At 41.5% G+C, this 12754-nt stretch overlaps 1 protein-coding gene across 3 annotated transcripts in view; it reads left to right on the forward strand.

Moving 5' to 3' along the window:
• ATXN7L3 (ataxin 7 like 3) overlaps window positions 1-12754 on the forward strand; it is a 40318-nt gene that overhangs the window by 12582 nt on the left and 14982 nt on the right. For all 3 annotated transcript variants that reach the window (XM_058181772.1, XM_058181769.1, XM_058181770.1), the window contains exons 3-6: window positions 244-376; window positions 1711-1882; window positions 6033-6130; window positions 9743-9765. In XM_058181772.1, coding sequence (XP_058037755.1) covers window positions 244-376; window positions 1711-1882; window positions 6033-6130; window positions 9743-9765 — 426 coding nt within the window. The remainder of the gene's footprint in view (window positions 1-243; window positions 377-1710; window positions 1883-6032; window positions 6131-9742; window positions 9766-12754) is intronic.

A 12754-nucleotide genomic window follows, 5' to 3' on the forward strand; every position in this document is an offset into this window, starting at 1 on the left:
TCTTCAGTTCTTTTGGACAGAGTGAAGAGCCCACTGTAGTCAGAGCTTAGCTTAGATATATGTGCTATGAGTCATCTATCTTTGACATTTGTATATAAATATTAAGGAGATTTTTTTAAATGTCAGCATTTTCTGAAAGTGAATACATTCTCTTTATATTGGGAAATATAATATATAATAACATGCAAGTCTCCCAATGTCCCTTGTTCTTGCAGTTAAGACATTTTTGGTCTTATCTTGCAGGCTTTGGCTCATGATATTTATACTGACTTGATTGAGGATGCTTGCCTGGGCTTGTGCTTTGAGGTACACCGTGCTGTCAAATGTGGATATTTCTTTCTGGATGATACAGATCCTGATAGTATGAAGGACTTTGGTAAGTGCGTGCTTTAGCCAGTGCCCCTCTTATATTTGCTTACTAGGTATCTTGCTTAGGTGCAAAACCTTGCTACATAGTATAACAGGACATATTATTTCAGGATTATAAATACATTCGATTCATACAAGACATTAAACATGCTTTCCTAAAGCTTGACTATAAAACATATTTGTTTTGTTATATCTTGACTTTTGTCTAGGACAGTAGTCGCCAACCAGTGGTCTGTGGACCAATGGTGGTCCACAAGAAAATTTTGGTGGTTCGCAGAAAAATTATTTGCATTCTTTATGTTGCACTAAATACTAGGTATCTTTTTTAAAAATTCATATTCATGGTCCGCAGGATTTAAAATTATGAATTTAGTGGTCTCAGGGTTGGTGACACCTGGTCTAGGATACATTTGTGCAAACCCAGCTATAAACATATCCTCAGCTAAGCATACATACACAGCTGCCAGTTGGGCTGCTATTGTTTAAAATCAGATGTGCTTGCTGCCACTTAACCTGGCTCACATATGCACACAATGTTATGCTCTGTCCCTTTGCTGTAGCTGAGCTGATGACAGCACCTGACTGACTATTTTTTGGCTCAGAAGCTAAACAGAATCATGCCTGATTTGTACTTTGATGGAAGATGATCAGGAATGCTAGATTTATAACTTGTCTGGGAAAGAGAATGAATATCCTGGAAGAAGGCAATGGGAAATTGCTTTTGTGTTTTTGCAAAGAAAACTATAGTGTCCATGAAGTTACCAGGAACACATCTTATCTCAAAATGAGAATTTCTTCTCATTCTTCTTCTCATGAGAAGACGGAAACTGTTTTGATGGATTGAACAATACTGGCTTAGCTCAAAATTTCATTTTTTTTTATTCTGTCTTTTCTTAAAGTAGATCAGAATATCCTACATTGTTCCCCACTCATCCAGCCATTATTTTAACTTTTATTGCTCAATAATGATAAGCTAGGCAGGGGAGTGTGTGAGGGTGGAGGGAGAGGAGAAATTGTTCTGCGATTATCCATGGAGCTTTGCGAGAGTTGAAAGAGTGTTGCATATATGTCTGCTGGTCAGAGCCATTTTAGTGTCTGGAGGTTCTTGTTTCCTCCTTTGTAACTGAGAATTGTTTTGGTAGCAACAGTGATAACTACATTGTAGGTCACTATTCTCCTTGTAATGCTTATTTTAAAAGAAGGGCAAACTGGACTGTTTTAAAATGTCTGTCAATCTAAGCTGCTAGTCTTTGGTGAAATTCTTGAGATGCGTATGTATGTAGCTCTTTTCCTGGCTATATGTTCAACTGAGAGACATCATTCTTTCCCTTTTGGTTACAGAAATTGTAGATCAACCAGGGCTGGATATTTTTGGCCAGGTATATAACCAGTGGAAGACTAAGGAGTGTGTGTGCCCAAACTGTAGCCGAAGCATTGCTGCCTCCCGCTTCGCCCCACACTTGGAGAAGTGCCTTGGTATGGGTCGGAACAGCAGCCGCATTGCCAATAGGAGGTGAGGACATGAGAAACCTCTGAACATTAGAGGCTTTTCCTAGTAGGAAAAGAGCTGAGACCAAGGATGATAGGCTTGAAAAACAGAAGTATCAGAAGAAGAAAAGAAAATCCAATTTTGGGATTCCTGTGATTGTATTGTTTTATGTTTACCTGTCCTAAATTATGCACCACTGTACTGGTGTCTGTACATTGTACTGTACATTATGTACTGTCCTAAATTATGCACCACTGAAAAAGTTGAACTGATGCATTTTTTCATCATTATTTTACATTTGTTTGCCATGGCAAAGAATGTGGAGATATGAAAGGCAGTAGAGCATGGCTCTTTAAACACTTAAAGAGCCTTTTGGACCCATTTCATACAGAAAAAAACCCACCGGGAGCCACAAAACCTGGGTGGGCATGGCCAACTCGACATCAGTCACTCCCAGTCACATAACCCCCCCTACAGCCACACCTACCCTCTCTCTCCCCCCTCTCTGTATCTCTGTCTCTCTCTCTCTCCCTCTCCCTTTCCTCCCTCTCTATATATCTCTCTCTGCATTTCCCTCTCTCCCCCTCTTTCTGTATCTCTATGTGTGTCTCTCTCTCTCTCTGTATCTCTCTCCCCCCCTCTCTCTCTCTCTCCCCCTCTCTCTGTATTTCTGTCTCTCTATCTCTCTCTGTATCTCCCTCTCTCCCCCTCTTTCTGTATCTCTCTCTCTCTCTCTCCCTCTCTCTGTATCTCTCTCACCTTTCTCCCTCTCTCTCCCTCTCTGTATCTCTCCCCTCTGTATCTCTCTGTCTCTCCTCTCCCTGTATCTCTCTATCTCTCTCTCCCCCTCTCTATCTTCTCTATCTTCTCTCTCTCTCCATCTCTCTGTATTTCTGTCTCTCTCTCCCTATCCTCCCTCTCTCTGTATCTCTATATATATATCTCCCTCTCTCCCCCTCTTTCTGTATCTCTCCCTTTCTCCCCCCTTTCCCCATCTCTCTATCTCCCCCTCTCTATGTATCTGTGTGTGTGTGTGTATATATCTCTCTCTATGTCTCTCTGTGTGTGTATCTATCTGTATCTCTCTATATATATCTTGAGTCTGTTCAAACTCTCTCAGAAAGCCCAGTGAGCTCTCACTGGGGCTCTTCGCTACTTCTTTTCTTCTTTTTGGAAATCCGGGCTGGCTGAGGAATGAGCACAAAGCACAACAGAGGCAACCCTCCTCCTCCTCTCGCGACCCCTTGGCTGGCTGTGGCGGGGCCAGGAGTGTGCACACGAGTGCTGAGACCCCTCCTCAAGCAAGCTTGGCCAAAGCACAGCAAAGGTGCTGGCAGGACAGGCAGTTGCTTGCTTGAGGAAGGTCTCCTGCTTGTGTGTACCCTCCTGGTCCTGCCACAGCCGGCCAGGGGATCGTGAGAGGAGGAGGGTCGTCCGAAGAGAAGTCTCCGCTGTGCTTCGCACTCATTCCTCAGCCAGCCTGGATTTCCAAAAAGAAGAAAGGGAGTAGTGAAGAGCCCCAAGGAAAGCTCGCCAGCTTGGCCCAGCCTCGGCTTTCCTGACCCCTGGGGTGGGTGTGCGAGGTTAGCGGAGCCAGCTCCCTTTTCCCGCTGCTCTGAGCTTCTTAAAGTTGAGTGCTGCGGGCCCATCCCCCTTTCCGTTGTCCCTTCCTCCCGGATCCCATTCCCACCCCACCAGCCCTCGTGTTAGCAAGGCCAGTATCAGTCACAGCCAGGTTGTGCCAGTGTCTCGGGGCGGAGAGCAGGTTGTGCATCTCCCCAAGTGACTGAGGCACGCTCAGCATCAACAAGGGCCGGAAGAAGCTCCAGCAAGAATAAGCCACCAGAGAATCAACCCCAGCCGCTTCTCCACCCCAACCCCCACCCATCGCCCTTACCTTCTCAGGCCACATGAGGAGTGACTGGGAGGGGAGGACAAGGGGCGGGCCAGCCAGTGATGGGACAGAGAGTAGCAGTAGGGGGCCCAAAGAACCACATGCAGCTCTGGAGTTGCGGGTTGCCGACAACCACAGTAGAGGCACTCATTCAAAAGATTATGGAGAAAACAGGGGAGTTCTAGAAAAACATCTATTTCTGCTTCATTGATTACGCTAAAACATTTAATTGTGCGGATCACAACAAACTGTGGCAAGTTCTTAAAGAAAGTGGAGAACCAGGTCACCTTACCTGTCAAGAAGTAACAATTAGAATCAGATATGGAACAACTGATTGGCTCAAAACAGAGAAAGGAGTAAAACAAGGTTACTTGTAAGTTAAAGAAGGAAGGTGTATATTATCGCCGTCCTTCTTAAGCATACATGCAGAGTACATCATGCAAAATGCCAAGCTCAATGAATCTCAAGCTGGAATTAAATTTGTCGGGAGAAATATCAACAACCTCAGATATAGAGACAATACCACTCTTTATAGTAGAAAGTAAAGAGGAACTAAAAGCCTCTTGATAAGGGTGAACGAGGAAAGTGCAAAAGTTGGTTTGAAAATCAACATTAAAAAAATCTAAGATCATGGCATCCGGTCCCATCACTTCCTGGCAAATAAAAGTGGAAGAAATGGAAGCAGTGACAGATTTTGTTTTCTTGAGCTTCAAGATCACTGCACATAGTGACTGCAGCCATGAAATTAAAACATCTTGCTTTTTGGGAGGAAAGCTATGCAAACCTAGACAGCATAATGAAAAGCAGAGTCATCATTTTGCTGACAAAAGTTTCTATGATCAAAACTATGGTTTTCCCAGTAGTAATGTTTGGCTATGAAATTTGGACCATAAGGAAGGCTGAGCATCAAAGAATGCCTTTGAATTATGGTTTCAGAGAAGACTCAAGAATCCCTTGGGCTGCAAGGAGATCAGATCAGTCAATCCTAAAAGAAATCAACCCTCACTGTCTTTGGAAGAACAGATAATGAAACTGAAATGTTTTGGCCACCAAATTAGAAAAAAGGACTAATTGGAGGAGACTCTGATGTTGGGAAAGATTGAAGGCAAAATGAGAAAGAGATGACAGAAGATGCGATGGTTAGATAGTGTCATCAATGCAATGAACATGAATACTGGAGACAGTGGAATATGGGGGAGCCTGGTGTGCTATGGTCACAAAGAGTTGGATATGACTTAGCAACTAAGTCTTGCTAGCAACTAAGCAACAAAATTCCCTATTTTCTGTATGGTGCCTCTGCTCCTACAGCTGTTAAAATATGTCAAGGGATGGCCTGTAATTACAAAATGTTGGCCCCTAAAGCAAATTCTCTGCTTATACATTAGACGGAAGAATGCATTCAGCACCATGTAAGAGTTTGATTTCCTGTGGTATCCCACTTAAGGGATTGTACCTGTTACAAGTTTTACCTTTGCATCAAACTGTCAATACCAGGAACAAAAAAAAATATTTAAGTTCTTAGCTTCTTGTTTCCACTGCCGTTTGAGTCTATGTTGACCTGCCTCACTGGGTTGCAGATAAGTTTCATCAGAAATGCTATCCAGTCTGTAAGCCAGCTTTATCTAATATTGGTATCACAGTAGCTGCTGAATTCTGGAAGTTAGAATCCATACATAGGAAGCACCCAGGTTGAGGAAGTCTGATATACATGCTAAGAAATATAGTGATAGTTGGTAATTAATACATTTGCTCATTTTGTGCTGGACTTTGTCCTTTAATTCAGGGGTCTCCAACCTTGGCAACTTTAAGACTTGTGGACTTCAAGTCCCAGAGATCTGTGCTTTAATTCATTTAATGCTAAAAGAGTTTTCAACTTTCTACCTACTCCCTATTATACTACTGCAATTAATGGGTAATTTGGAATTGTATGGAAGGATGGAAAGCTCCATTCAGTGGTATTACTCAGGACCAATTTCTCAGTTGAGAATATTGTGTTGGCGGGTCTGAGTTTCTAAGTTTAAAAAAAGACACAAACATCAAATCTTGGAAACCTGAACTCTGCTCATCCTTTTCCTAGGATTTATACCCATGCACTTTCCAATCTTATTTGGGCTTCCTTACTGCCTGGCGATGCCATGGAGCAGTGCTACATTTCCTGGCAATCACCCTTTGCATGAGTTAATAGCTTGGAACAGAAAGTAGCAGTTCTAATAGCAATCTTTCATCCTGAAAGAAAAAGAAAAGAACTCTTTTTCTTCTTTCTTGTTCTCCCTGCTGCAGGATAGCAAGTAGTAATAACATGAATAAATCTGAGAGTGATCAAGAGGACAATGATGACATAAATGATAATGACTGGTCATATGGATCTGAGAAGAAAGGTAAGCTGAAGCAAAGATGTGTTTGTCTGCTCTTTTGTAAAGATAGAAGTCTCTTTCTAGAATGAGGAATTGATGTTGAATTTTGCTGCCAGTTCAGTCAGAAATTCTGATGAGTTAGATTTTCTAGAAGGCTCTTCTGGTGTAATTTGGTGGGTTCAAATGGGCAATTTTGCATCTTTAGCATTTTGCGATATGGAGTGTAATGCAAAAATTTTGGATTAAGATTGAATGGTTTTTATTTAAATGAAGTCGATTTAAATCATGATTTAAATCACTAGTAAAATGGTTTGATTTAAATCAACTCGATTTAAATCATAATTTTTAAAAAGCAACTGTCATCTCTGCTCCTCCTCTGACCCGTTGTTGACTCACCAATAGTCCCAATGTTGCAGAATATACAGCCTCATGCTACATAACTAAGCTCCATTTCATGCTGAATAAACTAAATTATTAAAGTATCTTGATAGAAAACTACCTTTAGATAGATTTTTACTCCAAAAGCATTTTATAAATTCTATAAAAATAAAAAAAATCTGATTTAAATAAAAAAACCTGATTTTTTTTAATCATTGATTTTTATCCACCCTGGATTAAAATAAGGTTCCCAGTTTTGAGGGCAGGAGAGAGAGACTGCCAATGCCACAGCGAGTTATTATTGACCAGTTTTGTACTACTGTGGGTCTAAAGACATAGTTTTCAGAAGTGACTTCAAGGGAATAAAAAGACTGGCTTCCTCTGATGGCAGAGGAAGAGATTAATTATTAATTAATTATTAATTAATTATGGTAATCCTGAACCTGCTATTGTAATGTAGACTGCCTATTACGGTCACAGGTTGTGATGACTGTTATGTGAGACAGCCTTGTTTAATGACAGTCACTCCTGCTTTCCCTGATGCCACTGTTAGGTAAATGCACAGGTCGTTAAGCATCCATGGATACCTCATGGGTGGAGGAGGCCCACCACCCACTGAGTCCATAAAGAAGGTAGACAGCAGCAAAAAACCTTTGCAAAGCCAAAATCAGCCTAGCTAGATTAAGGTCTAGCATTGCATTCCAATGCCAGATAGGCTTCCAAACAAGCTTAAATGCTTGACCAATGAAACAACACTTGTGGGTTAGGCCTTTGTTCCACCTGGAACTCAGTATCATTTAATCTTTGTAGAAGTGTATGCTCAGCATTGTTATATCCCATATATCACGTGTACTTTATTGATAACCCATATGTCATTAGTTTTTGTTCTACTTGATGGAAAATTATCAGTTTTTATTAGTTGAAATAAACCTGAGGGAGAATAATTTAATAAACTAATCATACTTTAACATCAGCCTCCATGCCCTAACTTCAATTTTACATATCTCTGTTTCTAATTTGAGACAAGAATGAACTCTCTGGGCTACTATAAATATAGACTCAGAACTCTGTACTACCGTGTTTCCCCAAAAATAAGATCTGGTCTTATTTTCTTTTATGCTTGAAAATAAGCACTTGGGCTTATTTTCGGGGACGTCTTATTTTTTTTTTGAGGCACAGTCACCTCATGGCTACTTAACTGCAGCCCCCAGATCAGCTGATCCAGCGAGGGCTGGAAGTTTTCTCTTTCCAGGTGCCTGGAGATACTTTCAGTGCACTCTCGCTAGCCCCAGCCCTGCCCATGGTGCCAGGCAATCTTGCAGCCAAGGGCCCCTCTGTTCCACAGTTCACCTGGTGGCTATGGAGTAGGTGGTGAGCACAGTTTGCGCTCCGCCAGGCCTGGAGTTCAGGTGTTGCTTAGGCTGCTGTAACGATGAGGCAGAAAGCCATGGGGCCTGTCAGAATCGGCTCTCCACCGCCTCTACCTGGCTGCTGCTGCTTGAGAAAAGGATGGGCAATTGTGGAAGATTGTGCTCAGGGTGGCATCCCGAGGCCCAGCCTCTGTGTGGGTGACCCCTGCATGGCCAACATGAGAAATGGGCTCCCTTGCAGCGCCTCCTCCTTGGCATTCCATCTTCCTGCATGAACAGTAGCACTGCCGCGAGCGTCATCACACTGGCGCAGCTGGCATCCTGCCACTTGCGTCTGCACTGGTATGTCTGTGCTGAGCTTGAGGAAAGGATGATAGGCAGGAAAATCCCCCTCCCCATTTTCCTGCCATTCGTCAAAAAGGCTCCATTCTGAGCCTTCAGTGTTGCAATCCTGGGATGTGCGTCCTTTTCTCAAGTGACATTTGATCCCTTGAAAGGGAGAGGCTGTGCCTGGAGAGAAGGAACAAGAGGCAGCTCCCGGCCCTTGCTGGCTCAGGGGCTGAGCAGCCATGGGGTGACCGGGAAAGGGAAGGGCTGCCTCCTGTACTGGCCATGACCATCCCCTTCACTGGGGCTTATTTTTGGGGTAGGGTGTATATTAGCGTCCCCCAAATAGGCTTGGGCTTATTTTCGGGGTGGGTCATATTTTCGGGGAAACACGGTACTTCAAGGCTTTGTTTCTAACATATAACATGAGAAGGACCTCTGGTGGCTCAGCAGACTAAGTCTGTCTGTTATTAACACAGCTGCTTGCAATTACTGCAAGTTCAAGTCCCACCAGGCCCAAGGTTGACTCAGCCTTCCATCCTTTATAAGGTAGGTAAAATGAGGATCCAGATTGTTGGGGGCAATAAAAGTTGACTTTGTATATAATATACAAATGGATGAAGACTATTGCTTAACAAAGTGTAAGCCGCCCTGAGTCTTCGGAGAAGGGCAGGATATAAATTATATATGTGTGTGTGTGTGTGTGTGTGTGTGTGTGTGTGTGTGTGTGTGTGTATGTATATGTATGTATATGTATATGTATATGTATGTATATATATATATATGTAGGTCTTTGGTTACATACAAACACCCGCGAAAACCTCAGAAAACACACACACACACACACACACACACACACACACACACACACACATATATATATATATATATATATATATATATATATATATTTGTTTTCTGAGGTTTTCGCGGGTGTTTGTATGTAGGTCTTTGGTTATTCGGGTTTTCTCCCGCGTAAAATTGGAAGTGTCTTGGGGGCGTTTTGGCGAAGTCTCGTTCGTCATCTTCAGGCTTCAGCCGTGCTTCTGGGAGCAATTGCTCCCAGAAGCACAAAGCTGAAGCCTGAAGATGACAAATGAGACTTCGAAACGCTGCCAAGACACACACACACACACACACACACACACACACACACACACATATATATATATATATATATATATATATATATATATATATATATATATAGATCTTTGGTTATTGGTGTTCTCGCGTAAAATTGGAAGTGTCTTGGTAGCGTTTTGGCGAAGTCTCATTCGTCATCTTCAGGCTTCAACCGTGCTTCTGGGAGCAATTGCTCCCAGAAGCACAAAGCTGAAGCCTGAAGATGACAAATGAGACTTCGTCGAAACGTTGCCAAGACACTTCCAATTTTACACGGGAGAAAACCCGAATAACCAAAGATCTACATACAAACACCCGCGAAAACCTCAGATATATACACCACATGGGCCCATATAATTCTTGGACTAAAATTTAAGCTTGAAAATGTTTTAAGGGGATGGAATAATAAAATACCTCTTTTTTGTTTCCTAATTAGCAAAGAAGAGGAAATCGGATAAGGTAAGTTCATTCCTTACTTTAATATTGATTTTGTTATTAAAATAAGCATTTCTAAATTTTTTGCAAAAGTTAGAAAAAATTGAAGGTGTATTTCTTCTGTATGTGAACAGACCCACTGATTGCTCTCAGTTTTCATGATCTTATACAATTTGTGAAACATGGATTTTGAAATCTCTTGTGCATTGGATTGAGAATTGAGAAATTGTGCCATTGTAAGGGCAAGATTATGCCTCAATTTGGATCCTTTAGGAAGGTTTTTCTGAATTTATTCTCTGAGTCTACATCTTTTATTTTTTGAGTCACATGGCTCCTTTGAGTTGTAGGAGGTTATATTCTCAGATAGTGCTAAACAAAGAAGAAGCAAAAGGAAAGGCACCAAATACAGAAACAAGAGAAAGGGCCTCTAACAGGCATAGAAAAATTTATAAAATTTTAAATAATTTTTTCCCCTTTTTACGACTCTAATCCAGTGATGGCTAACCTTTTTGTTGTGGTGGACCGAAAGCAGGGGGAGCACGGGGGGTCACACACGTGTGCCCACACCCATAATGCAATGCCTCCCCACGCATTCGCATGTGACCTCCCCCCGCGCATGCGCACCACACCCCCTGCCTGTTTTGGGTCTAGGGGGTCATGCGCATGCTCAGGGCAGGGGTCGTGTGCGCATGCGCAGGGAGTGGGAGTTGTAGCACAAGAGCGAGGGGCATCCGCACCACTCCATCCCACTATCTGTCAGCTTGCCTATGGCTGCGCCGAACAAGCACCAGCACAGGGTTTCTTGATTACCTGCCTCCCCCATGCTTCTGCCTCGATGTGCTGCCCTTGCCTATAAGCAGAGCCCCAGCTGCGCGCAGTTTGCTCCAATGCCTGGCTAGGAAGAGAGAGGGCAGAGCCGCACGCAATGCCCATAGAACCTTTCCCACTCCTTATAGGTTAACACACAGCTCCTTGCCTTCACTCTCGCTCCCCCCGCCCAGCTCAAAGAGCCCTCATTGCTTCTGCACAGAGAGATTATTACTGCATGACAGTTTCCTTTTCATGGCAACCGGCTTAAGAGCGCTGGGTGTGGGAGAAGAGAGAGAGAAAGCCTCTCAATTCCTGTATCTCTTCTCGGAAAGAGCTCCGCTCCCCACCACACACAGACACACACATGTTTAAACTTAGTGAAAAGTGAAGAGACATGCACAGGAATCGAGAGGCTTTCTCTTTGTCTTCTCCCACACCCAGCGCTCTTAAGCCGGTTACCATGAAAAGGAAATTGGTGTGCATTCCTCCACTCTCCATAAGCCAGAGGAACCTCTGTCCAGTGCCAGGGTAAGAGATGCGCAGGCCAGATTTTAAGTTCCTTAATTTACTCAAACTTCCTTTGTGTGTCCCCCCCCCAAAAGGAGCTTTTTTTTTAATTGAAAAAGATTTTAAAATTTTTTCCCCCCATACATCCCTCCTCCCCACAACCCTAACCCTTTCCCTCCCTCCTCCCTCTTTCCCCCCTCCCCTCCCCCCCAGAGCAAATACAGGGTATCGTATCTAACAATCATAAACTAAAATATGCTAATTAACATAAACTCCCATCCATCTTCTTGAATCTCAACTTCCCTTTTCCATAAAAAAGAAGAAAGAAAATATTAATACTAACACAATTACATTCTATTCATTTAAAAGCTTTTAGTATTTTGTTATTTCAGTCCAATATTTTTTTTAAAAAACCATCTCCATTATATATATCTTTCGAAAATAATCTTTCAAATATGCTGATAATTCTACCTTCTCATCTAAGTCCATTGTTTAAAGTCCAATCTTCTATAGTAAACAATATCCCATCTTCCGATGTTGTAATATCAAAAATTATTCCTCGGTATACTTTATAATCCATCAAATTTGTATATCCATCATACAGAATAATAAACATCATCTTTTTAGCTTATATAAATTTAATATTTACCCCATATTCTTCCCCCCCACACTATAAATTTCTAAACATTCTACACCCCATTTATCATACAATTCATAACTAATTATATTTCTTATCCCTACACAATATTACACTATCAACGGGTTTCAATATATCTTATATTCCCTCAAATTTATATATCCATCATACCCTGAAAACTTTTATGCTATTTAGTTTAACTATCCTTGCTAAAAGTAAATATGACTTATTCTATTCAAAAATATCCCTTATAATTTACCCTATCCCATGAAAGGAAAGTCATTTCATTTGAAAATATTACTTCTTTACTCCTTGCTCTTTACGTTTAATAGTTACAATCATACTTGGATCCTCCCCTGCGGCTTTCTGTGTTTCTTCTCCCAAAATTACAGCCCCATTTTTAGGTTGTATTTGTTTTGCTTTCTTTTCCCCTTTTTTAACCATTCCCACCTCTCCTTCCATCTTAACTTCTAACAATGGCAAACTTCCAACCTTCAATACTTTAGTATAAAAATCTCTTGTTTTAAAAACTGTATTAAGACAATATTTCCTTCCCTTATAGTTTACTGTTAATCCAGCTGGTACATTCCATCTATACTGTATCTGGAGATTTCTAAGCTGATCCACCAAAAAAGCATATTCTTTTCTATTTCTTAACATTTTAGAAGGAATTTCTTTCAATACCAATACCTCTTGTCCCAATATTTGAATATTGTTTTTATAAGAAACTTGTGAAATTTCATTCCTAATTTTCCTAGATATAAAATAAATTACTACATCTCTTGCCAAGTGTCTCTGCTTTGCAACCCATGAATTAATGCGGTAAAGTTTTTCAATTTGGATTTCAAAGTCCGCTTGTTTCTGTCCAATCAGCTATGCAAAAGCCTGTGCAAAAATCTTTTTTAGATCCTCTCATTTATTTTCTTTCAGACCTCTTACTCTCAATGCAGATTCCATAACTCTGTATTGTAATAAAACACGTTCTTCTTCTGCTCTCTCCGCCTTGATCTGGAGCACCTCTATTTTATTTTTTAAGTCCAAATTAATTTGATTAATTTC

The sequence above is a fragment of the Ahaetulla prasina genome, chromosome 4 (assembly GCF_028640845.1).
Source record: "Ahaetulla prasina isolate Xishuangbanna chromosome 4, ASM2864084v1, whole genome shotgun sequence".
NCBI classification, from domain to species: Eukaryota; Metazoa; Chordata; class Lepidosauria; order Squamata; family Colubridae; genus Ahaetulla; species Ahaetulla prasina.